General features: G+C 51.0%; 4 protein-coding genes across 8 annotated transcripts in view; 1 reads left to right on the forward strand and 3 right to left on the reverse strand.

The window, feature by feature from the left end:
- Window positions 1-2,071, reverse strand: part of PPP1R37 (protein phosphatase 1 regulatory subunit 37) — a 53,006-nt gene extending 50,935 nt beyond the window's left edge. The window contains exon 1 of the mRNA XM_066271831.1: window positions 1,487-2,071. Within this exon, the coding sequence (XP_066127928.1) occupies window positions 1,487-1,688 (202 nt within the window). The 5' untranslated portion in view covers window positions 1,689-2,071. The remainder of the gene's footprint in view (window positions 1-1,486) is intronic.
- Window positions 2,072-2,866: 795 nt separating this feature from the next.
- Window positions 2,867-19,061, reverse strand: GEMIN7 (gem nuclear organelle associated protein 7). 4 transcript variants are annotated; one of them, XM_066271835.1, is made up of 2 exons: window positions 18,933-19,061; window positions 2,867-5,028 (listed from the first exon to the last, which is right to left on the reverse strand). In XM_066271835.1, exon 2 carries the CDS (start codon window positions 5,018-5,020, stop codon window positions 4,625-4,627), a length of 396 nt encoding a protein of 131 aa, XP_066127932.1. In that variant the 5' UTR covers window positions 5,021-5,028; window positions 18,933-19,061; the 3' UTR covers window positions 2,867-4,624. The 4 variants fall into 4 exon arrangements, with proteins under 4 accessions (XP_066127932.1, XP_066127930.1, XP_066127931.1 ...); XM_066271833.1 differs by lacking the exon at window positions 18,933-19,061 and adding an exon at window positions 16,379-16,487; XM_066271834.1 differs by lacking the exon at window positions 18,933-19,061 and adding an exon at window positions 16,174-16,372.
- Window positions 19,017-22,852, forward strand: ZNF296 (zinc finger protein 296). The gene is made up of 3 exons (XM_066271832.1): window positions 19,017-19,316; window positions 19,528-19,677; window positions 21,779-22,852. Exons 1-3 carry the CDS (start codon window positions 19,019-19,021, stop codon window positions 22,747-22,749), a joined length of 1,419 nt encoding a protein of 472 aa, XP_066127929.1. The 5' UTR covers window positions 19,017-19,018; the 3' UTR covers window positions 22,750-22,852.
- A 388-nt stretch (window positions 22,853-23,240) lies between these two features.
- CLASRP (CLK4 associating serine/arginine rich protein) overlaps window positions 23,241-25,712 on the reverse strand; it is a 31,850-nt gene continuing 29,378 nt past the window's right edge. Inside the window, exons 19-21 of one of the 2 annotated variants that reach the window (XM_066271838.1) lie at window positions 25,514-25,596; window positions 23,642-23,666; window positions 23,241-23,377 (exon numbers count right to left, since the gene is read on the reverse strand). In XM_066271838.1, coding sequence (XP_066127935.1) covers window positions 23,335-23,377; window positions 23,642-23,666; window positions 25,514-25,596 — 151 coding nt within the window. In that variant the 3' untranslated portion in view covers window positions 23,241-23,334. Of the gene's footprint in view, window positions 23,378-23,641; window positions 23,667-25,513; window positions 25,597-25,712 lie in introns of those variants that run through there. The other variant, XR_010730613.1, reaches the window with a different exon arrangement.

The raw sequence follows: 25,712 nt of genomic DNA on the forward strand, positions 1-25,712 counted from the left end.
CAACCTTCCCCCTTCCCAGCCCTGTGGGTAAAACACATTCTGGCTAGCTCAGGGGTCGGGAACCTTTTTGGCTGAGAGAGCCATGAACGCCACATATTTTAAAATGTAATTCCATGAGAGCCATACAACGACCAGTGTACATTACACATTATCCAATAAAAATTTGGTGTTGTCCCGGAGGACAGCTGTGATTGGCTCCAGCCACCCACAACCATGAACATGAGAGGTAGGAAATGAATGGATTATAATACATGAGAATACTTTTCTTAACATTATTATTTTTATTAAAGATTTGTCTGTGAGCCAGATGCAGCCATCAAAAGAGCCACACACGCCTGACCTGTGGTGGCGCAGTGGGATAAAGCGTCGACCTGGAAATGCTGAGGTCGCCGGTTCGAAACCCTGGGCTTGCCTGGTCAAGGCACATATGGGAGTTGATGCTTCCAGCTCCTCCCCCCCTTCTCTCTCTCTGTCTCTGCTCTCTCTCTCTCCCTCTCCTCTCTAAAAAAAAACAAAACAAAAAACAACAAAAAAAAAAGAGCCACACACACACACCCCAAAAAAAGAGCCATAGGTTCCTGACCCCTGGGCTAGCTGCTCTTTCTGTTCCAACACTGAACTGAATTTCTCCGGGGTCCTTTAACCCTTAGATTTGCTTCCTCTCCCAACATCTCAAGCCACCAAAGTTCTTTAATGTTCTCACCTTCTACTGACCAGCAACTCCAATTCCCTATCTCTTTCTCAAGAAGGAAAAAAAAAAGACCCTTCTATAGTCAGGCCCCAAAGTTCCCCTGCTCCCAAACGACAGTGTTCTGCTTCCCATTTTGGGAGAGCCAGAGGCATGCAATGACTTTTCTTCTACTTAATGACAAGATCTAACACCACCTCTGACTACCTCACCCACCCCAAACTGACCACCACCCCTGTTCCTTCACTGGATATTTACCTTGACTCCCATTTCCCAAGCCCAGAATTGAATGACTCCTCTACAGCCACAGTCCAGATTTATTCCTCTTCCTCCTTTCAGTCACCCCTTGTCCTGAGGCTTGTAGACCAGGAACTTAACCAAAGACGGCCCACTGGACTCTTCCAACTGCCCTTTCAGCGCCAATGCTGACCCACTCTTCCTCCTCGGACAGCTCTCTCTCTATCTGTCCTTCTCTAAAGGAACTATGAACTCAAAAACGAATGCCTCCCAATCTCCCAAGCCAATACACTTTCTTTAAATTGCTCATCGTTTTAATTCCTAAAACGATCGTTTTTAGCGTCCCTTGAGGCTCAGGGAGAAGAGGGGAGCATAAACTAGCTACTTTTCACCTTCCTAATCCAATAGACACCCCCTCTCTAACACCCTCCAGCTCTAAACTGACGGCTGTCTCCCTAGATCAACATCAGGTGCTAATTACTGAGCACCGCCTCCTTGCTGGGCGTTGCACGGACGCCCGAGACCCCCACAAGCCCGCCCCCGCTCCCCGGCTGTAGGTACCGTGTCTCCAAGGGTCTTTGGGCTCCACCGCTCCGGACACGATATCCTCGTCGGAAGGGAACGTGACGCGCTTGGCCGCAGCCTTGAGGCGCCCGTCGGCCGGGGGCGATGCGGGACTGGGAGACCGGGCCTCGGCGGGGGCCTCCTCGGCGTCGCCGTCCGCGCCCGGCCCGGGCGGCGCCTCCTGCGGCGGGATCTCCATCGCCGCCGCCGCCGCCACCTCCTCACGGGGGCCCCGGGGACATGCCCCGGGCCCCGGACTTGTCTCTCCGGGCCCGCCCGCCGTCCCGGGGCATGGGCTCCGCCGCCTTTTCAGGCGCCGCCTCCGTCCGCTTCCCTAGTCGTCGTAGTCGTCGCCGCCGCCGGGAGCCCGAGCGCACCTCCCTCAAGCCCCGCGCCTGGCTGCTCGTTCGCAGCCGCACTTTCGTTAAAGGCCGGTGCGCCAACCGCGCACTAAAAAGAAGTAGAAAATCAACTTAAACTCACTGCGGATAGAGTTGCCTCCCGGGTTGCTGAAGAGGGTGAACAAAAGACAACAAAAACGACTGGAAAAAGAAACGTGAGCACGGAATCCGCAGAGCCGGAACTGCAGAGCAGGCAGGGCGGGGCGAGATGGACGCCGTCTCCCAGAGCAGCGCGCAAGCGCGAACCTGAGCCGCCCCCACCCCGCCTTCCCGCCTCTGTCCAGATAACTGTAGATCTGGCAGACTCGTACACATTCGTCATGAACTCTGTAGAGGGAGTGGAGTTGATAGAAATTAAAAAAACATCTGCTTGACGGTGCTAGGCCAACTGATAAGGAGAAAGGGAAAAGGGTGGAGAACATGAAAGACGATAGGAGCTGTGTTGTATATATATGAGCAGAAGGGATGGATAGTGAAAAGGATCATGTCCCTGGAGACCAAGTTTATGCCCCCTTGCTAGTCTCTAGCCTTCCATTTGCAGACTACAGTTTCATCAGTAATTCTCTGTATTTGGATAGCGTTGTATAAAATACAATTTAAACTTATAAACTAAAATAAGTATGAGCCCATAAAGAGTATCATAGCCTTTATTTTAAAAGTGGGTGAGCCTGACCAGGCGGTGGCACAGTGCATAGAGCATAGGACTGTGATGCAGAAGGACCCAGGTTCGAGACCTCGAGGTCTCCAGCTTGAGCGCGGGCTCATGTAGTTTGAGCAAAGCTCACCAGTTTGGACCCAAGGTCCCTGGCTCGAGCAAGGGGTTTCTCGGTCTGCTGTAGCCCCACAGTCAAGGCACATATGAGAAAAAAAAAATCATTGAACTAAGGTGTCCCAACGAAAAACTAATGATTGATGCTTCTTATCTCTCTCCGATCCTGTCTGACTCTCTCTCTGTCTCTGTAAAAAAAAAAAAAAGAAAAAAAAAAGTGGACGAAGGGAGGAATTACAAAAGCAGGGATGAGGCCCAGGCCGGGTAATTCTGTTGGTTAGAGCACTGTCCTCATACACCAAGGCTGCCAGTTGAATACTGCATTAGGGCACATAAAAGAATCAACAACAACAACAAAAATGCAAAAATAAGTGGAACAACAAATCCATGTTTTTGTCCCCTCGCTCTTAAAAAAAAAAAGTTCTCGGCAACTAAAATAGCGATGGAGCAGATCACTAAGCCAGGAGCGTAACAGCCCAAACTCAAGCCACAATCCCCCCTCAATTCAATCACTTAATATTGGCTTCCGCACTTTCGCCACTTTTTCCCAGACCGTCCTGGGGGCGAGGGCGTGGTGGGCGGGGCCTAAACAAAAAAAGGCTACTTGGGGAAGAGCAAGCCATGTCGTTGCCAAGGCAACTGGAGAGCTAGGACAGGGACTCGCCAGAGGTGGCGTTGTGAATGACCTGTGGAAGCTGAGACTCTACACTCGTCTTCGACGTCATCTGCCGCCGCAGTTTCGTAACTGAAGACGAAGCAAACTTCATGTATATTGAATGGAATCTTCACTTACATTCGGTAGCTGATGGGATTACAAAGGCACCAGAAATTACTTTCTTAAAGCGAATCTGCTGAAAGACTACTAGTGGCGGAGCTAAGTGAAGCAAGTGATGTGGGGTGGACGGCCAATCAACAGAGCTGGAGCGAAATGAAGAGGTGCAGCTTCACAATTAACCCCTAATCCTCAGCCTTTTCTCAGTGCGCTTCGTACAGGGTCCGACTTCTTTGCACGTGAGAAGAAAGCAAATCTGCAGTGGTGGTTGGACCGCACTACCCAGCCAGGAGTGCACAGTCATGTAACCCAGCGCCATGCTTGTCCCTTGCTATGTACATCCCCACCCAACTTAAAGAAATCTAGTCCAAATCACCCAAGCCTGGCATCCAGGTCGCTCCAGCCATTCCCTGAGACTAGGGGCAGTCTAATTCCTGCATCTTTATCCAAATTCCTCTCAGCCCTCTGATGTGTCCTCCCTCTCCTAAACCCAGCTCCACGGATTCAGTCCTTGGACAGCTACTCTCACATCCTCTAAATCTGTCTTCATCCCTGCAGGTATACTTAAAAACAAACAAATAGGAAGTTGATTTTCCTAGAATAATAATTGGTTCTTTGGCAGGAGGGGAATACTAGGGAGTTTGTTCAGGGTGGCTGAACTTTGCAACTCGCTTTTTTTTTTTTTAATTTATTGATTTGAGAGAACAGAGACATTAATTTGTTGTTCCACTTATTTATACATTCATTGGGTGATTCTTTTATGTGCCCTGATGTTAGACTGAATCTGCAACCTTGGTGAATCTGGATGATGCTCTAATCAACTGAGCTATCTGGCCAGGATGCAACTTCTATAATAAACAATTTCCCACTTGGTGATTTGCTTTCCTTTATTCCCACTGCCCCCTCCCCCACCACTACCCCACTCCCAGTCTTCAGGAACTGGCCCAAGGTCCATATTTCTGTAGAATTTAGAGTTCTGTGAGGAAGAGCATTCCTTTCAATGAGATCTAGAACTCCTGGGGTTGCAGAATTGTACTGACTAGACCCTGGAGGTCCAAAGAAGCCAGCGTTGCTTGGAGCTTATTAAAATTCCAAGGGAGTTCCAAACTCTCTGAGGCTCAGAGATCCAGAACAACTGAAGGTCTGGGAATCTGTGGCTAGGCCTAAGGCAGAAGGTGATCACTATAATGTCTTTATAGCTTGAAGGTGTATGCAATAATGTCACTACACCGGAGCAGTGCCTCAGCCTGCACACCTATAGGAGTCTGCAGCTGCGACACGTAGAAGTTGGCCACATCCAGGTCTGTGGCTCCGAAATGGGCGGTCACATGCACACCCTCATGCAAGGTGAAGCTGACCTGGCAACCCACCATGGCCAGCAGGCTGCGGAGGTAGCGCTCCCGGAGGATGGCTCGAGCCTGCTGTTCCTGGGATTCCTGACATTCACGAACTGTGGGAGACTCTGGGGTTTCAGGCACCTCTGGTCTCAGAGGGCCCCTACGTCCATCAGGGGCAAAGCCTCGGCTGAAGCCATCAGGACCCCGGGGGAGCCGGAGCACAGGCACAGGACTGGGCAGTGAAGTCTGCATTGTTCAGGCTGTTGGGTGAAGAAGAGCAGGGAGCCATTACATGGGGAGGTGGGATGATGGGAAAAGGGAGGGCTGAGAACACAGGCTTGTCTACCTCATCTCAACTCAACCTGTCCAAAACTGATCTCCTGATTCCCCCTCCTAAATCTGCAGCATCCCTCCACCAGTCCCTGCTTCCCAGCAACTAGCACCATTTATGAGGCTTTGTCTGCTTTTATCACAGCTTTATCCCCAGCTCCTGGCCATAAGTTAAGTGCTACAAGAACCAGTTCCTGCCTCTTCCACTCTCACACAGGGCCCATCCAATCAATCAGGAAATACTGTTTTCCACCTAAATTCCCCATCACACAGGAGCCAGCCTGGAACAGCTCCCACTGGCTGAATCTGGAGTGATCTGAACATTTACTTTTTTTTTTTTTTTTATCTTGAGAGTATGTTAATTAAAGCTGGGGACATGCCTGACCAGGCGGTGGCACAGTGGATAGAGCATCGGACTGGATGCGGAAGACCCAAGTTCAAGACCCCGAGGTCGCCAGCTTGAGCGAGGGCTCATCTGGTTGGAGCAAAAGCTCACCAGCTTGAGCCCAACATCGCTGGCTCAAGCAAGGGGTTACTTGGTCTGAAGGCCCGTGGTCAAGGCATGTTAAAAAAAAAAAAAAAGCTGGGGACAGTGCAAAAAGGAAGGGCTTAGGCTAGAAGAAGCCACAGGAGAGAGACCAGGAGGAGCTGCCCTGGCTCACTGGGATGTGAGAGACAGGTTCAGGGCGTTAGTCCCCTAGGAGCAGCTGCTGCCCATTGCTCCCCTGGTCGCAAGCCTTGGGGGGCTCTCTTAAGAGTTGAGATGCTCGCATGAGAGGGAAGAAAGGCATGGGCATGCTCCCTGAAGGAAGAGTGTGCCAATTTGAACATTTAAAATATGACAATTACAGATTATAACCCATTGATTCAAATAGAAATGCATGAGTCCTGGCCGGATAACTCGGTTGGTTGGAGCATCGTCCCAAAGTACAGAAGTGGCTGGTTTGATCCCGTCAGGGCACATATAGGAAGAGCTCAATGTTCCTGTCTATCTCTCTCCTCCTGCCTCTCTCTGAAAAAAAGAAATAAAAATAGAAATGCATGAATCCATGCTAATTATAAACAAATAAATAAAGGAGAAGGCCCTGGCCAGCTAGCTCAGTGGTAGTGCATTGGCCCGGCATCTGGATGTCCCAGGTTCAATTCCAGGTCAGGGCACACAAGAGAAGTGACCATCTGCTCCTCCACCTCTTCCCCTCTCACTTCTCTCTCTTTCTCTCTCTTTCCCTCTCGCAGCCAGACTGGGGCGAGTTGGCCTGGGGTGCTGAAGATGGCTCCAAGGCCTCCACCTTAGGAGCTAAGAAGAGCTCGGTTGCTGAGCAAGAGCAACACCCCAAACGGGCAGAGCATCGCCCCCTAGTGGGCTTGCCAGGAGGATCCCCAGTTGGGGCACTAGCGAGAATGTGTCTCTGCCTCCCCTCCTCTCACTTAATGATAATAATAATAATAAAAGAATAAAAAAAGGAGAAGGAAAGTTCTTTCTTATTCTAGAATGTCAGCTAAAATCATCAAAAGATGCTAAAACTTGTGGAGGATGTCTGATGAGGTCCAGGATATCTACAGTCCTTTTTTTGTTGATTTTAGAGAAACAGAGAGAGGAAGGGGGGAAGGAGAGAGAGAAGTACTCATTTGTTGTTCTACTTAGCTGTGCATTCATTGATCACTTCCCGTATGTGCACTGATCAGGGATCGAACCCACAACCTTGGATGTTTCAGGAGGGCATTCTAACCCACTGACCTAATCAGCCAGGGCCTCTACATAGTCTTAAAGTACCTGCCCACAAGATATTCACTGTAAAGAGTAACTTAATAGTGGCGAGACCTGATCGACACCTTCACTCAGACATCAAAGCTAACCTGTGCAGTAATGGGACAAACAGATACCATGTTCCTCCTGATGTGATGTATGGAGGACAGGACATAGGTGTGTGGATAACCTGAATCTAATCACTGTGTCAAATCCATCTAATCAAACTGAGGAATATTCTACCAAAAAAAATTGGAAATTGGCCCTGGCTGGTTGGCTCAGCGGTAGAGCGTTGGCCTGGCATGCGGGGGACCCGGGTTCGATTCCCGGCCAGGGCACATAGGAGAAGCGCCCATTTGCTTCTCCACCCCCTCCCCTCCTTCCTCTCTGTCTCTCTCTTCCCCTCCCGCAGCGAGGCTCCATTGGAGCAAAGATGGCCGGGCGCTGGGGATGGCTCCTTGGCCTCTGCCCCAGGCGCTAGAGTGGCTCTGGTCGTGGCAGAGCGACGCCCCGGAGGGGCAGAGCATCGCCCCCTGGTGGGCAGAGCGTGGCCCCCTGGTGGGCGTGCCAGGTGGATCCCGGTCGGGCGCATGCGGGAGTCTGTCTGACTGTCTCTCCCTGTTTCCAGCTTCAGAAAAATACAAAAAAAAAAAAAATTGGAAATTGATTTGAACTCGGCCTTGTCTCCTTGCCAGTTGACCAGACAATCAAGCTTTTTTCTTAAGTGAAAGGAGGGGAGATAGAGACAGACTCTTGCATGTGCCTCGACTGGGATCCGCTCAGTAATCCCTGTCTAGGGCCGATGCTCGAATCAATGGAGCTATATTTTCAGTGTCTGAGGCTGACACCCTCAGACCAACTGAGCTATCCTCAGTGCCTGGAGACTATGCTCCAACCGAGCCACCAGCTGCGGAACAGAGAAAGAAATGGGAGAAGGAGGGAGAGAGAAGAAAATGGTTGCTTTTCTTGTGTGCAAAGCTGGGATATCTATACGCCAGGTGGATGCTCTATCCACAGAGCCCCTGGCCAAAACAAGCCTTTTCTTAAAAAAAAAAAAAATTTAGCCTGACCTGTGGTGGTGCAGTAGATAAAGAGTCAGCTTGTGATGCTGAGGTCCCTGGTTCAAAACTCTGGGTTTGCCCGGACAAGGCACATATGGAAGTTGATGCTTCTTGCTCCTACCCCCTTTTCTCTCTCTCCCCTCACCTCTCTCTCCTCTCTAAAATGAATAAAATCTTTTTAAAAATTAGCCTGGTCTGACCAGGCAGTGGCACAGTAGATAGAGCGTCAAACTGTGACGCAGAGGTCCCAGGTTCGAAACCCCAAGGTTGCCAGCTTGAGAGCGGGCTCATCTGGTTTGAGCTAGGAGTCACTTGGTCTACTGGAGCCCCTGGTCAAGGCACACATGAGAAAGCAATCAGTGAACAACTAAGGTGTCACAACAAAGAATTGATGCTTCTCATCTCTCTCCCTTCCTGTCTGTCTCTATCTGTCACTTTCTCTGTCTCTCTGTCTCTGTCACAAAAAATAAAAATAAAAATTGGCTTGTATTCTTCAAAAATATTTAGATCCGAAAAGATAAAGAAAAGCTGAAGGGGAAAAATCGTCTGTGTGTATATATACAGACACACATATATATAAAAATACACACACACATATATGTAAAATTAGGGGATATTTCAAAAAGAATATGAAACAAAAAAAGAAGCATTTGATTTTTTTTATTAAACAAGAACATCAGAAAAGCAAACAGGTCAAAGAAAGTTGCTTGATTATGCAAAAGAGATGCAAAACCAACATTTATTTCATTGGTGAAAATGCACTGTACAAAAGGCTGAAAGTACTGGCGTATCTGCACGTTCCTCGATCCCCTAGTTCCTCGATCCCCTAATTTTTGTGAGCAGTACACACACACACACACACAAACACACACATATTCAAAAACTACCACTTCTTCACTTCTTACTCTATCAACTGCTTACATCTTGGTTCAGCCACCAACACTTCCTGCCTGGACTGGTGAAGTCCACTCCTTACTGGCTTCCCCTACCTTTCCATCTTCACACTCCTAACCGCCCCCCACCCCCCATCCTCACACAAAGCCAGAAGGCCCCGAGGCAGATCACACCTTTACTTCCTCTGCTCAGGGCCATCCCGTGACTTAAGTCAGAGTCAAAGTCCTCATCCGCTGCCCCCAAGGTCCCCGTGCTCTCCTGCAAACCACCCAGCCTGCCTTCTTGTTGGCCCTCCAGCACGCCTGCAATCCAGCTCAGGCCGGGCACCTGCAGTCCATGCTGCTCTGTCCTTTCCCCCTTCCCTGACCACCGTCTTAAGCCTTTATCTGCCCTTCATCCCTCTGTATCCTCACAGTAAGCTACTTCATTCTTTGCAACACAGACCCTTGCTAGACACGATATATATTTATTGTTCTGCTTTTGGTCCTTCTCCCTCCCCATATACAACCACCTTGCCTCCCCCCTAACCCCCACAGATACTCAGTTCCTGAACACTGAGTGGCACAGAGACCAGGCTCCAATCTAATGAATGGAGTGCAGATTAAGCCCCCAGGTCTGCTTAGCTGGGTGACCTCCAGCAAGAGACAGTACCCTCTTCCATTGTATGGAGAAATAGCACCCATTGCCATCTTTGTTTGTTATCAGGATTCAGCAGGACAGGACTGATACACACCAGGTTCTCCATAAAAATTAGTTAGTTGTTATTAGCATTGTTGTGTGACCTGGGGTAAATTGTTAAACTGATCAGTGCCTTGATTTCCCCATCTGTAAAATGGGAATGATAAAAGGACCTACCTCCCAGGGTTGTCATGGGAACTAAAAGACCTACTAAATGTATCAATACAATGTTTAGCACTCTCCTGGAACACAGCAAGCAACACTATTGTGATGTTGATTGCATATAGGAGGAGGAGGAGGAGGAGGAGGAGGAGGAGGAGGAGGAGGAGGAGGAGGAGGAGGAAGAGGAGGAAGAGGAGGAGGAGGAGGAGAGAAGGCCCTACAGTTCTGCAGCTGCACCACTCTGTGGCTCAGTCCCCTCCCCTCCAATGTGATCTGCCCACGCCCCACACCATGTCTGCTTGCTCCATCCAGACTCACCTCTAGGAAGAAAGTGGTTGAACAGCTCTGGCTGGGACCAGGCTCAACCAGGGGGTTTCCCAGGCAGCTGCTGATTTGAAACAATTCTGTCTGTAGAATGCTCAACATGACCCCCTGCTGACTGGAGTAGTTTCAAGATTGAATCCCTTCAAACCCCAGTAAGTCTGTTCCTTTGTGTAATGAAATCAATCTTTGAAGATGTTCTAAACTTCTTTTCATGAACAGTAAATATTCAAAGAGAGCTAAATTTGAAGCCTGTCCAAATAGCTTACCCCAGTAACATGTGCCATACTACACAGACTTTTGCTTCTATCAGCCCTGAACATCAACCTCTCTGAATTTACATGAATTTCTATTTCACAAGGGTAATTATTTTATATATACTGGCAGCAGCATACAAATAAAATGTTTAGTATTAAAAATTAAAAATAAAACTAAATGAGACCCTGGCTGGTTTGCTCAGTGGATAGAGTGTCTGCCTGGCCTACAGATCTCCTAGGTTCCATTCCCAGTCAGGGCACACAAGAGAAGTAACCATCTGTTTCTCTTGCCTTCCCCCTTCTCCTACTCTTCCTCTTCCCCTCACAGCCAGTGGCTTGACTGGCTCGCATGTTGGCCCCAGATGGGGGTTGCTGGTGGATCCTGGTTGGGGCACATGTGGGAGTGTCTCACTATCTCCCCTCCTCTCACTTTAAATAAATAAATAAAAATGCCCAACTAGGTGGTGGCACAGTGGGTAGAGCATCAAACTGGGATTCAGAGGACCCAGGTTCAAACCCCCAAAGTCGCTGGCTTGAGTGCGGGCTCATCCAGCTTGGGTATTAGCTCATCAGCTTGAGCATGGAGTCACTGGCTTGAGTGTGGTATCATAGACATGACCCCATGGTTGCTGGTTTGAGCCCAAAGGTTGCTGGCTTGAGTCCAAGGTCACTGGCTTGAGCAAGGGGTCACTGGCTCTACTGTAGCCTCCCCCCAACACCCCTCCGCATCAAGGCACATATGAGAAAGCAATCAATGAACAACTAAGGAGCCACAACAAAGAAATTGATGCTTCTCATCTCTCTTCCTTCCTGTCTGTCTGTCCTTATCTATCCCTCTGTCTCTCTTGCTAAAAAATAAATAAATAAATAAATAAAGATTGACTGAAGTGACTGACAAATATTAGGCACCCAGTGTCCCATCCTGGGGTCATTCATGGTCTGGAAGTGATTGAGATAGTCCTTTTTCTGTTAGGCTCTTCCTGTTTCTGCAGCTCAACTGTGAGCTCTTTGCAAGAAAGGGCACTGCCAAGAAATGGACCAGGGCCTGACCTGTCCAGTGGCGCAGTGGATAGAGCATCGGACTGGGATGTGGAGGACCCAGGTTCGAGACCCCGAGGTCGCCAGCTTGAGCGAGGGCTCATCTGGTTTGAGCAAAAGCTCACCAGCTTGAACCCAAGGTCGCTGGCTCCAGCAAGGGGTTACTCGGTCTGCTGAAGGCCCGCGGTCAAGGCACATATGAGAAAGCCATCAATGAACAACTAAGGTGTTGCAACACGCAATGAAAAACTAATGATTGATGCTTCTCCTCTCTCTCCGTTCTTGTCTGTCTGTCCCTGTCTATCCCTCTCTCTGACTCACTCTCTATCTCTGTAAAAAATAAAAAATTAGGCCCTGGCCGGTTGGCTCGGCGGTAGAGCGTCGGCCTGGCGTGTGGGGGACCGGGGTTCGATTCCCGGCCAGGGCACATAGGAGAAGCGCCCATTTGCTTCTCCACCCCCCCCTTCCTCTCTGTCTCTCTCTTCCCCTCCCGCAGCCAAGGCTCCATTGGAGCAAAGATGGCCCGGGCACTGGGGATGGCTCCTTGGCCTCTGCCCCAGGCGCTCGAGTTCGTGGCAGAGCGACGCCCAGGAGGGGCAGTGCCCATTGCCCCCTGGTGGGCAGAGCATCGCTCCTGGTGGGCGTGCTGGGTGGATCCCGGTAGGGCGGCATGCGGGAGTCTGCCTGACTGTCTCTCCCCGTTTCCAGCTTCAGAAAAAAAAATAAAAATAAAAAAAAAAATTAATTAATTAATTAAAATATTTTAAAAAAAGAAAGAAATGGACCAGGGTTTCTCAACCTCTGCACTATTGACATTGGGCTGGGTCATTCTTCGTTGTGTTGTGGGGGAACTGTCCTGCATATACATGTAGGATTTTAGCAGTATCCCTAGTCTCTACCCACTAGATTTCGGTAACACCCCAAGTTGTAACAACCAAAACTGTCGCCATTAGTGAATAGCATGGTATGAGAATCACATGTCAATAAAATCATTAAAAAAAAGTCTCCAAGCCTGATCAGGCGGTGGGTGGCGCAGTGGATAGAGCGTTGGCCTAGGACGCAGAGGACCCAGGTTCGAAGCCCCAAGGTTGCCTGCTTGAGTATGGGCTCACTAGCTTGAGCATGGATGAACATGGGGTCACTGGTTTGAGCAAGGAGTCACCAGCTCTGCTGTAGCACACCCCCTCCCCACACCAGTCGAGGCACATATGAGAAAGCAATAAATAAACAACTAAAGGTGCTGCAACAAAGAATTAATGCTCTTCATCTCTCTCCCTTCCTGTCTGTATGTCCCTATCTGCCCCACTTTCTCAAAAAAAAAAAAAGTCTCCATATACTGTATTGCTAAATGTCCCTTGGGGGACAAAGAGAAAAAAAGAAATTATCTCTAGTTGAGAACCATTGACAAACAGGTGGGAAGAGGAGGGGGATAAAGATTCTACTGAGTATGTGACAAATTCATACAACCTCACTGAGAACCTGAGAAATGCAAATTAAAGCTCCAAGGCTACAGTATTCTGTACCTCCCATATCAGGGAAGACTGAAAGAGCTGATGAAGCATTGTTGCTACAGCTGTGGAGGAACATCTTCAAATTCCTTGTGGCCCCTGTGTTGATTAGGACAGCCTCAAAGAGGGCTGTTGGACCGAATCCAGCACACTGCAAACACCAGTCATCCCATCCTTCTGCCCAGGAAGAGCCTGGACCAGGAGATTTCGAACTGTCTGCCTTTTTGTACTCTTTGAATTTTGTCCCATGCATTTGTATAACCTATTCAAATAAATTTTAAATTCTAAGTTTAAAAAGGAAGGGATGTATTGTAATGCTTCCATGTCCCTTAAAAAATGTTCGATTCCGGCCTGACCTGTGGTGGCGCAGTGGATAAAGCGTCAACCTGGAAATGCTGAGGTCGCCGGTTCGAAACCCTGGGCTTGCCTAGTCAGGCACATATGGGAGTTGATGCTTCCAGCTCCTCCCCCCTGTCTCTCTCTCCTCTCTCTCTCTCTCCTCTCTAAAATAAATAAATAAAATTGAAAAAAAAAAAAATGTTCGATTCCCATTCAGGAATCTGAAGTCCCTCTCCTATCCTTACAGTCACCCAGAGAGAGAGAGAAAGAGAGAGAGAGAGAGAGAAAAGTGATAGAACAGGGGAAGGAACAGGAAGCATCAACTCCCATATGTGCCTTGACCAGGCAAGCCCAGGGTTTTGAACCGGAAACCTCAGCGTTCCAGGTCGATGCTTTATCCACTGCACCACCACCATAGGTCAGGCCACCCCAAACCTTTCTTTCCCTGACCAGACCTTTCCCGGGCCCCTGGAACTACCTGCCAAGTCCCACTGGGGGCCCAATCTATTTATTCCTTATTAGCAGAATCAGTAATGTTCTCTGTAAATGACCCAATAGTAAATATTTTAGGTTCGTGGGCCAGGGGGTCTCTCTCACAAGTACTCAACTCTGCCACAGCAGCAGGAAAGCCATAAATAAAATACAAACAATGAACATAGCTATGCTCCAATAAAACCTTATTGGGGAGGGAAAAAAAAAAACCTTATTGGGATATTGAAATTTAGATTTTATATAATTTCACATGCCAAAAAAAGTTTTTAAACTTTTCTAACCACTCACTTAAAACTGTAAAACCCACTCTTAGCTTGTGGGCCATGTAAGAACACAAGGAGGAGTCACAGCTTTCCACCTGGGGATAAGGATGTGGACTATGGGAGACCTTTGGGTCCTAGTCCTAGATTTACTACCAGGGATCTGGGCAGGTCACAGCAACTCTACCACAAGCCTTCCTGCTCCGATTCATCTATGAAATGAAGCATAGAAAAGACCACCTAAGGCCTGGCCTGTGGTGGTGCAATAAATAGAGTGTGGACCTGGAATATGCTCAGGTTACAAGTTCGAAACCCTGGGCTCATCTGGTCAAGGCACATATGACAAGCAGTCAACGAACATCTAAAGTGAAGCAACTATGAGTAGATACTACTTCATTCCTCTTTTCTCTCTCCTCTGTAAAAATCAGTAAATAAAATCCTTAAAAAAAAACCCCAAAACAGACATCCTAGGATGTTGGGAGAAGGGAGAATCTCTAGGGGGAAGTTAGTGATCACACAGACAAGGACATCCCAGAGTCTTGACTGCTCACTTTCTCTACGACCCACATTCAATCCATCAGTAAAGCTTGTCAGCTCCACCTTCAAAATGCATCCAGAATCTGGCAATTTCTCATTCCCAGACTCTGCCCCCTCCTTGTTCCAGCCACCAGCACCTCCCACCTGGATTATTACAGTCAACTCTTCACTGGGCACCCTGCCTCCACATTTACCCCACAGTCTCAATCCCACACAGCTGTCAGAGAGATCCTGTTAGAAGTAAGTTCGATCACATCCCTATTTTGCTCAGAGCCCTCCCCGCTCCTGCCTCACCCACAGCAAAAGCCAGAGTCCTTATAAAGGCTACAAGATCCTGATGCGGAGCATCCAGGTTCAAAATCCCAGGGTCGCCAGCTTGAGTATGGGCTCTTCTGGTTTGAGCAAGGCTCACCAGCTTGAGCCCACAGTTGCTGGCTTGAGCAAGGGGTCACTCGGTCTGCTGTAGCCCCCCAGTCAAGGTACATATTAGAAAGCAATCAGTGAACAACTAAGGTGCCACACGAAGAACTGATGCTTCTCATCTCTCTCCTTTCTTGTCTATCTGTCCCTATCTGTCCCTCTCACCAAAAAAAAAAAAGGGGGTGGGGTGGGGACTACAAGGTCCTCTCTGACCTCATCTCTCAACCCGCCAATCTTTGTATACTGTTGGTCATTGAACATGCCAAGTATATTCCTGCATCAGGGCCTTTGCACATGATGTTCTTATTGCCTAGAACTCTTTCCCAGATGAGAAACATATACGAATTTATTCCCTGTGCAGAAAGGCAGATTTTTTTGAGCCAGCACAGGAAAGCCCTTGGAGGTTTGGAGCTAAGATGTGGCCTAAGAAACTGGGTTGAGAAAGGTCACATAGAGTGTGCCCAAGACGAAAGCAGGCATTATCCACTCTTCCTGGTGACCAGACCCTTGGAGTCCTTTATCCTTTTAGTCTCCAAGCCAAGGATTTCTGCCGGAGGGTTTCTGGAACCATGTCCAAATCCATCCCCCTCTACTTGAAAAACTGATTCGTTTACCTCAACATCCCATCACTGGGGTCAATGGCAGGGGCAGGAGACTCACTGACCTCCCTCCTTAGGATGCCAGTACTCACTTTCAAGAAAATGGGAATGGCCCTGGCCAGGCAGCTCAGTCGGTTGGAGCGTCATCCTGATATGCCAAGGTTGCCCATGCTGCCTGGGCAGGGCACATACAAGAATCAACCAATGAATGCATATATAAATAGAACAAATGATGTTTCTCTCTTTCTCCTTCTCCCTTCCCCTCTCTCTAAAATCAATAAATTTTTAAAATTTTTTTAAAAACAGCAATGGGTAAAATCTGTGGACAAATGTTTAGCCAACTTTTCCATTGCTAGGATAGGGAACCAGCTGAGTTACCAGGTTAACAACAAGGTCCCCAGACCTAGTTAACCAAGGTGGTGACAGGTCCACACACACACCCCTTAGGCTGCCCTATCTGAGAGGGTCAGAACCCCAAGCACTGAGTCCTTCCACTCCCTTCCGCCCCCCTGGGCCGGTCAGTTTCCCTTCCATTTCTCCATGACCACCCAGCACTCTATTCTTTTCTTATACTAAGTAGGTCCTCCCGGCCCCAAGGCGCCCACTCGCCACTCCGCCCAGGGCTGGACATTCTTCCCACCTCCCAGCTCAGATAGGCCAGAGATTCCACCCTGGGAAAGGTGGGGGTCAGCTGATTGCTGCCGTTATTTCTGTTATCGTCATTGTCATTACTTTCCATGCTCCTCTAGCGCCCCACCTCACCCCTGGCGCGGGAACGTCCCAGCTCCTGCGTTCCAACCAGCGTCCGCGGTGCAGGCGTTCCCGGACCGGAACGTCACCGCAGCCAGCGCCACGGGCGCTGACCTGCCTCTTCCCGTCAGCCTGGCCTCCCCCGCGGATGGGCATTCCGGGCCAGGGCCGGGGAGAAGAAGGTGCCTGCCGCCCACGGCCAGTACCCCGAACTCACCGAGGTCCGCGTGCTAGCGACCCCACTTCCGCCGGCGTCCCCCCTGCAGAGGCTCGGGCGGGCCGCTAGCCGCACAGCCCGTGTTCCGCCAGCTGCCGCTGCCCCACGTGGTCGAGGGCGGGCTCTCTGGCTTAGAAGCCACCACAGACCGGCTCTGGAGGCATAGACGGGCGCTTCGATCTCGTCCACCGTCTGCGAGGTGGAGGTGTCCAAAATGCCCATTTTATGGAAAAAAATTGAAGCTCAAAGAGGGGTTAAAAGCAGAGTATGGTCTTTGCCCGCACTCCCCCCCCCCCCATTCCCCTACACGTGCACATCTACCCTTCTCCTCCAGTCCCAACCCCACCTCTCCTACTTGAAACCTTGGGGTCATGCACTCAGCAGTGAGGCATCAGTAAAAAGCCTTGGAGAGCAGCAGCTGGGATGAACCTGAGGCAGCCATTTGTCCTGCAGCCACCTCCCCACCCCCACCCCTGCAGTCCCATTTCACAAAGGAGAAAACTGAGGCCATGAAAGGCAGACTGGTTGTCTCTAGGTGCTGCGGAACCTTGCTTCTCTGGTCTCAGAATTCAATTTTTACACACAGTTTCACTAAGGCAGGGACTTTGTAGGCCTCTGCGTCCCCCTAGATCCCCAAGGCCTAATGGCTGGCACAGTTAGGACCTCTGCCAGTACCTCCTGAAAATATGCATTGCAGGAGCTCACTATATATTTGTTGACAGAACTCTGAAGGAATAGAGGTTCTATCTGTGAACAAGATAGACTAGGCTTCTGTCCTCTTAGAACCTACATTCTAGAGGACTGGGAGGGGCAGAATAGGGTATATACATGAGCAAATACACCAACAAGATCTTTCAAGGCTTGATGGGTGATGTAAAAGAAATCAAATAAAGGTGGTGAGATAGCAGGTGGCAGGGTTGGTGAGCTTCTTTAATTGGGTGGTCAGAAGGTGGCAGTGAAGAAATGAACTTATGTAACATCTGGGGAAGCTGAGGCCCAGGAGAGAACTGGGGACAGATGGAAGTCATGAGTGTAACTTGTAAGGCCTTCAGCAGGGTGGGGCTACTTTAGATACCATGGTGGAGGCAGCCTTCGGTTCTGGTTCCCAGGAGGACAATTCAGCTGAGACCTGAATAACAATTATGAGGAACCCTGAGGCCAGGAGCAGCACTCCAGATTAGCATGTAAAATTCACTCAGTACTGGGCTGGGGACTCTGGGGGAGGACAGACTCAGGCCCTAAATTCAGCTGGGCTTGTGTGGGGTGGGATGGGGGAAGGGAGAGGACAGTCGAGAAACTGTTCTGTATTATGATGTGGTCGATGCCAGGAAGAAAAGAAAACTTGTAAGTGTTGGAGGGTGGGGCAGGGTGTTGATGCCACTTCAAACAGTGATCTGAGAGAGCTGCTTTGAGAAGGCAAGTTCAAGAAGGCCCTAGCGGAGGGGAGTAAGGTAACTGGCTATTTGGCTTTCATGCCTATTCCAGGTGTAGGAGCAGAGTAGATGTATATGATCACAATCCTCTTTTGCTCAAAGCCCTCTCAAGTGTCGTTTCTCCCAAAAACCTAGACTTTCAAGTGGTCAGAAGACCCTTTTGCAGCCGACCCCATTTTCTCACAGAACTCAGTCACCACCCCCACTCCCCGTGTCCCCTTCCACCCTCCTTGTTATTATTATTTTTTTAGATTTTACTTATTCATTTTTAAAGAGAGAGAGAAAGAAAGAGAGAATAGGGGGAGGGGCAGGAAGCATCAACTCCCATATGCGCCTTGACTGGGCAAGCCCAGTGTTTCCAACTGGTGATCTCAGGTTTTAGGTCAACGATTTCTCCACTGTGCCACCACATGCCAGGCACCCCCTCTTTGTTATTCTTGAACACAAAGCTGGCTGGCTCCTTCACTTTCCTCAGGTCTCAACGCCACCATACCTTTCACTGGTGTAGGGAGAAAACTGAGCCCCCCACCTCCATCACCCTGTCCCTTTATTACCCTTCCTAGCTTTATTTGGCTTCACGTGGCACTTGTCACCCTGGAAGGCGCTCTGTATTTTACAGTTATTTTGTGGAGAGCCATCTCCCTAACCAGTAAACTGGAGGAGGCCAGGGATTACAGTATTGTTAATTTGGTTCTCTGCAGTACCCCCAGGGCTTAAAACAGAACCGGACACACAGTAGGTGCTCAATAAATGTTTGCCCAGTGAATTTTTGTTATGCATTTACTAAAAGAGTCCAGATTACTGTTAGGCGCCTAGTTAGAAACATGGTCCCTACCATTTTCTCACTTTGGGGGTGTTTGAGGGAATCCTGTGCCTCAGTTTCATCAGCCCTAAAACGGTATCTGAAATAGCTGGTTTTATGCGTGTCTGTGTGAATTCAGTGTCATTAAGGTATGGTCACTTAGCTAAATGCAGTGGGCACAATCCTGATTGCGTTTGCCCTCCAGCAGGGCCCCTGCGGGCCGCCCCATCTTCTTCCATCAGGGCCCGCCCTGGTGGGCGGAGCCACGGGCCGGGCCAGCACGTGTAAAAGTTCGCGGCCAGTCGCCGCAGTCACTCACCTGAGCGCCCAGCTCTGAGCGCACACGGCTCGCGCGGCCTCCGTCTGCCCGCCCTCCAGCTTGCCAGATCGCCTGGGCCGCGACCCATGTCCCGCCGTAAGGTCGGCTGCACGCCCCGCCGAGTAGACCCCGCGTCCTCCGGCAACTCAGACGACGAGACAGAGATGAGAGACCTGGTCATCGACGTCAAGCCCGAGCCAAGCCCGTGGTCCCTACAGGCGCCGGAGCAGCGGCCCTACTCCCCAAAGGAAGTGCCCACGCCGGGGCGGTTCGAGGGCGAAGCCCGCTACTCCCCCGGCCTGGTGCCCGCCGGCGGGCCCTTCCACGCCCTCGGCTCGTGGTACCAGTGGGCGCCGTGGACTCCTCTGATCTCAAATCCTTCAGGTAAGAGCCCCCTGTACCGGGCCCCACTACCCTCCCCTTTTACTTTCGGGTGGGACCCCTCCTCTGCGCACCGCCCCACGCCTCCTGCCCCTGCCATATTTCCCTGGCCGGGACCTGACCTCCTCCTCGCCTCCAGGTTTCCCTTCTCTCTTGGAACCCCCAGACCCGTTCTGGCCCCACCCCAGGTTCACCACCCGCTTCCTCCCTGCAGACCGCCAGCTCTGGGCCGACAAACACCCAGATATGTTGACCTGCGGCCGCTGCCTGCAGACCTTCCCGCTGAAGGCCATCACTGCTTTCATGGACCACAAGAAGCTGGGCTGTCAGCTGTATAGAAGCCCCAGCCCTTCCCCGAGTTCAGGTGAGCAAAGCTGAGGTGCAGCCCCTTCTCAAATTCAAGGGCCCAGCTTCCTGTGGGAGAAGGGGCTGAGCTGGACAGGCGGGGCAGTGAGCACTACTTCCCCTTTCTCGCTCCCCCTCGGGTGCAGCCTAGGCGTGGCCGCGTGGCCAGGGCCTGCCCTGTCCTAGGGCTGGGACTGGTGGTGGTGAGGGGGGTGGGGGCGTGGCTGGGCAGGGAAGGAGGGCGGCCCACAGGGTGTGGCCAGCTCCAGAAGACTAGTCTGGGGATTTGCCACACGCGCCCCCCAATCTGGTTTCACTTCTCCTTCCCCTAGGCCAGAAATAACTGGCCAGGTGGCTGGACCAGTGCGACAGTAGGGGGTACCCCTGGGGAGGGCAGTGGCCTAGGGAAGGGGGGCTTGAGGCCAGCTGGAATGGGGGTGTTGCCCCCTCCCCCTGGAATCTCCCAGTCCTACTTGCTGGGAAGCCCCAGGGTTGAGCCAGGTCCTCATGTCTGGGTTCCTTTTCTTGGGAGGGAATTAAACCCTTAACATGGTACTGGACTTATGGTGAGCATTTGGTCAGTGTGGGCTATGGAATTTATCCAAACCAATGATTTCCAGCCCCCAGCCGATGTGCTGCTAGGATTTTTGAGAAAGGGCTGGGCCAAAGGGAAGGTCCTATAGTGAGAATGGGAGCAGGGAGGGGCTGTGATGGAATTATTGGAACAAAACAGACTCTCGGAGGATTGTGTGCTCAGCCCAGCTAATGTTTACTGAGAGCTTATATGGACCCAAACTCTCAGCTATTCTCCATTAAAAGTGAGAGGACCCCTAGAATCCCCATATTCTAGCCAATGTGGAAACTGAGGCTCAGAGAAGGGTATTTCTTGCCTAAGGTCCCACAGCTAGGGAGGAGAGCCCAGATGAAGTCAGCCAGGACTGTGCTTTGACCCTGGTGTATTGGGAAAGCCAAGATTGTCTAGCATTTGAAAAATAAAGGCAAGTAGATCTAGGAAGTACCTTACTGACACTGACCCCTGGAGGGTCTAGAGAAAACATTAAACTTGGATGCTCTCGACTGGGGGGGGGGTCTATGTAAAGAGTGGGAGACCTAGCTCACTACCCACCCCCCTCACTCTGTGGGAGGCTGCTAAGCCTTCTCGCTCTTCTAGGCCTGACCCCTTCTTCTGTAAGGCATGGAACCCAGGAGCATGGGACCTGACAGAAACCCACTCAGTAATCAAGAGTGGGTTTTATTAAATCCAACGTTTTCAAAACCTGTCTCCTACTCCCCAGGTTACTGGATTAAAAACCCTAAGTCCACCCCTTACAAGTTGTATGGCCTTGGGAAAATGTCACTTTGCCTTTGTTTTCCTGTCTGGAAAATGGAAGTATTTTCTCAAGGGAAGCTGAGAATAAGCTTTAGGCATGGCCTGGCACCTAGCACCCTGGTGTTGGGCACCTGTTCAGCGAGGCCTCCATGATTCCCTGATATAAAACAGCACTACCCTCATCCCTCACTCTGCCTTTTTTTTTTTTTTTTTTTAAACAGAGAAAAAGTCAGCGAGAGTGATAGATAGGGGACAGACAGACAGAAATGGAGAGAGATGAGAAGCATCAATCATCAGTTTTTCATTGCGACACCTTAGTTCATTGATTGCTCTCTCATATGTGCCTTGACTGTGGGCCTTCAGCAGACCGAGTGACCCCTTGCTCGAGCCAGGGACCTTGGGTTCAAGCTGGTGAGCTTTGTTCAAACCAGATGAGCCCGTGCTCAAGCTGGCGACCTCGGGGTCTCAAACCTGGGTGCTCTGCATCCCAGTTTGATGCTCTGTCCACTGCGCCACCACCTGGTCAGGCTCACTCTGCTTTTAACTTTCCACTTTTTCTCGAAGATTTTCAAACACATAGAAGGAACCCTCACATACTCATCATTCCACTCCAGCTTTTCCTTGCTTCTCACCCACCAGCCCACCTCCCTGAACATCAGCTTCCTAGGAGCAGGGAGTTTCCCTGCCCTTACTCTGTCACCAGAATAGAGCCTTTCCTACACAATGTGTCAGACTGGCTCTGTGACCTACAACTGCCCATCACACTAACACCCAGCCCATCTCTCTGCAGAACTTGAGAACCTGAAGGCCTTGATCTGCCTCCACTGCGGCCGACAGTTCACCAAGGCCTGGAAATTGCTGCGCCACGCCCAGTGGGATCATGGACTGTCCATCTACCAGACGGAATCTGAGGCCCCAGAAACCCCGCTGCTGGGTCTGGCAGAGGTGGCCGCAGCCATGTCAGCAGTGCTGGGGCCGGAAGTGGAAGCCAAGGGTTCCCGGGCCAGTAACCTCCCCCGGCGGAACCCTACCTGCCCTGTGTGCATGAAGACCCTCAGCTCTTTCAGCAACCTCAAGGTGCACATGCGCTCACACACGGGCGAGCGGCCCTATGCCTGTGACCAGTGTCCCTATGCTTGTGCCCAGAGCAGCAAGCTCAACCGCCACAAGAAGACCCACCAGCAGCTGCAGCCTCAGAGCCCCTACACGGCCAACACCAGTCAGGAACAGGCCTCAGCAGCCCCTCCAGAGCCAGCTGCCCATGCTGCTGCCCCAGCCAGCACCCTCCTCTGCAGCCGTGAAGGGGCTGGAGCTGCTGCCACAGCAGGTGTGCAGGAACCTGGGGCTCCAGGTGGCGGGGCTCAGGCCGGCCCAGCTGGGGACATTTGGGAAGTCGCCATCAAGGAAGAGAGAGCCAACTCTACCCAGAGCCAAGAGATGTCACCCAAGAAGATACCAAAGCAAGTGGGCAAGAGCCATGGGCCCGGGGGTAGCTGTGAGTTCTGCGGGAAGCATTTTACCAACAGCAGCAACCTGACGGTGCACCGGCGCTCACACACTGGGGAGCGGCCCTACGCCTGTGAGCTCTGTCCCTATGCCTGCGCCCAGAGCAGCAAGCTCAACCGCCACCGCCGCATGCATGGCCTAGGGCCTGGCGGTGCCCGCTTCAAGTGCCCCCACTGCCAAGTGCCCTTCGGCCTGCGGGCCACCCTAGACAAACACCTGCGGCAGAAGCACCCCAAGGCAAGCGTGGAGGCCTGAGTGGCAGGAATGCACTCCCCCCTGCTGTCCCTGGTACCACTGCCACCAGTTCTGTTGATCTTGTCCTTTCCCTGCTGTGAATAAATCCTTCCTCTCTAGTTAAGACACATGTGGTCTTTGCTTTCTTGGGGTATCTGAGGTAGGGCGGGAGGCGTTCTCCTTGGGGTGGACGGCTGGACAGACCGGTTTGGAATGAGGGGGTGAGGGGAAAGCCAGCCCCCAACGCCTGTGGCTCTACAGGACTGGCACAGAAAGCCGTGCTCCCGGTTCCTGGTGTGGGCGAGGGCAGGGAGAGGCCTGGACCTGTCACCAGAGGCCCTGAGCAAAGTCCTGGCCCATTCTCCGTGTGGGTGCTGGGCCCTTTTCCTACTGGATGAAACCCCTGTCCTCATGGAGCCGCAGGCACCCAGATGTGTCCAGGCTGCCTACATAGGCAACACTGGCGCCTGTCCCCAAACCCCAGCACACGGATGACACTGAGGCAAAGTGAAGGGAATTAAATAACGTTTATTTCATTAGAGAACAAAACAGCAGCATCACAGCTTGAGCCCTTACCCCACCCCGTCCCCTTGCCCCCGCTTCCACCTAATGCCGATAATGGGGGCTTCGGGATCTGGACCTTGAGCGCCTGCAAAGAGAACGGGAGGGGCCCCTTGAGGGCTAGGCAGGACGTGGGAGCCCTGTGCATGTGTACACGTGTATACAAACGCAGTAACACACGTGGGGACCACTGGGGCTTTCAGGGGTGAGGAAAATCAGCTGCAGAGGAAGAAAGGTTTCCAAGGGAGAGGGCAGCCCCTAGAACTGGAGGGTGCAGGGTGCGTACGGATGAATCTGGCCTGGACCTCCCGCCACGAGATGACTCATTTGCCAGGGAGGTGTTCTGGCTTACCTTCGGGAAGAGCTGTATTCTCGACCTGGAAAGAAAGGAGGAGGTGAGGACAAAGCAAATGCCCAGGACCCAAGCGGGCTCCAGGACTGGACTTCTGGTGTCACCTTTGGTTGAAGTTACACTGGCACATCCACTGCCAGGACTGCAACCTGTGCCAACCGCCCACGCCACTGTGCTAGGAATGAGCATTTCTTCCAATTCCTGCAATTCCCTTGTGACTGTGTGTGTGTGTGTGTGTGCGCGCGCATCTTGATAGTTTCACTATATGGGCCCTGGCCAAGTAGCTCCATTGGTTAGAGTCGTCCCAATATGCCAAGGGTGCAGGTTCAATCCTTAGGGCACATTCAAGAAACAACCAACAAATGCATAAATAAGTGGAATAACGAATTGATGTTTCTTTATTTCTCTAAAAATAAATTTAAAAAGAATAAGTATATGGAAAACATAAGAATGTACCATGGTTTTTTGTAACCAGTTTTTAATTTTTTTTTTTTTTTTTTTTTTACAGAGACAGACAGGGACAGACAGACAGGAATGGAGAGATGAGAAGCATCAATCATTAGTTTTTTGTTGTGCATTGAGACACCTTAGTTGTTCACTGATTGCTTTCTCATATGTGCCTTGACCACGGGCCTTAAGCAGACCGAGTAACCCCTTGCTTGAGCCAGCGACCTCGGGTCCAAGCTGGTGAGCTTTTGCTCAAACCAGGTGAGCCCCCGCTCAAGCTGGCGACCTTGGGGTCTCGAACCTGGGTCCTCGGCATCCCAGTCTGATGCTCTATCCACTGCGCCACCGCCTAGTCAGGCCAGTTTTTAAATTTAAAAAAAAATTTTTTCCCTCATTTTAGTGAGAGGAGAAGCAGAGAGACAGATTCCCACACGTGCCCCACCTGGGAGCCACCTGGCAAGCCGACTAGGGAGCGATGCTCTGCCCATCTGGGACGTTGCTCCGTTGCTCAGCAACAGAGCCATTTTTTTTAGTGTCTGAGGCAGAGGCCAGGGAGTCATCCTCAGTGCCCAAGGCCAACTCGCTTAAACCAATCGAGCCATTGGCTGCGGGAGAGGGAGAGAGAGAACAAGAGAGAGAGAGAGAGAGAGAGAGGAAGAGAAGAGAAAAGAGAGAGGTAGAGAAGCAGATAGTAGCTTCTCCTGTGTGCCCTGACCAGGAATCCACATGCCAGGCCAATGCTCTACCACTGAGCCAACTGGTCAGGGCTGAAACCAGTTTTGTTTTGTTTTGTTTTACAGGGACAGAGAGAGAGAGTCAGAGAGAGGAATAGATAAGGACAGGCAGACAGGAACAGAGAGAGATGAGAAGCATCAATCATCAGTTTTTTTTTCTTTTTTCTTTTTTTAAAGGGTTTATGCTTTATTGCTTTGTCATCTATTTTTTTATTTATTCATTTTAGAAAGGAGAGAGAGGGGGGAGAGAGAGATGGGGGAGGAGCTGGAAGCATCAACTCCCATATGTGCCTTGACCAGGCAAGCCCAGGGTTTCGAACCGGCGACCTCAGCATTTCCAGGTCGACGCTTTATCCACTGCGCCACCACAGGTCAGGCAATCATCAGTTTTTCATTGTGACACCTTAGTTGTTCATTGATTGCTCTCTCATATGTGCCTTGACCATGGGCCTTCAGCAGACCAAGTAACCCCTTGCTTGAGCCAGCAACCTTGGGTCCAAGCTGGTAAGCTTTTTGCTCAAGCCAGATGAGCCCGTGCTCAAGCTGGTGACCTCGGAGTCTTGAACCTTTGTCCTCTGCGTCCCAGTCCAATATTCTATCCACTGCCTAGTCAGGCTGTAACCAGTTTTGACATTGGTTCTCTTTTCTTAATGCCCCAGAGCCTCCAGCCCAGTGCCCACAGGACACTCACTGTAGCGGGGGGAGGGCGAGCGGCTCTGCCGGCTGTACTGACGCTCCCATTCTTCTCTCTCCTTCTCTCGGCGTTCCCGCTCCCTGCAGAGGGAAGGGGAGGCAGCACAGGGAGGGGTGAGTATGCAGTCCAGAACTCTGAATTCCAGGGCTGCTGGGTCACTTGCTCGAGGCAGGTGCTTCTGACATCCTAGTCTCAG

Source organism: Saccopteryx bilineata, chromosome 3 (assembly GCF_036850765.1).
Source record: "Saccopteryx bilineata isolate mSacBil1 chromosome 3, mSacBil1_pri_phased_curated, whole genome shotgun sequence".
Lineage (NCBI taxonomy): Eukaryota > Metazoa > Chordata > Mammalia > Chiroptera > Emballonuridae > Saccopteryx > Saccopteryx bilineata.

What these genes read in the sequence shown, in the direction of transcription:
- GEMIN7 (XM_066271835.1), bottom strand. Translation starts at nt 5,020, where the DNA reads ATGCAGACTTCACTGCCCAGTCCTGTGCCTGTGCTCCGGCTCCCCCGG.
- ZNF296 (XM_066271832.1), top strand. Translation starts at nt 19,019, where the DNA reads ATGTCCCGCCGTAAGGTCGGCTGCACGCCCCGCCGAGTAGACCCCGCG. An exon ending in TCTGATCTCAAATCCTTCAG is followed by an intron (nt 19,317 to 19,527) that starts GTAAGAGCCCCC and finishes TCCTCCCTGCAG; the next exon opens with ACCGCCAGCTCTGGGCCGAC. An exon ending in CAGCCCTTCCCCGAGTTCAG is followed by an intron (nt 19,678 to 21,778) that starts GTGAGCAAAGCT and finishes ATCTCTCTGCAG; the next exon opens with AACTTGAGAACCTGAAGGCC.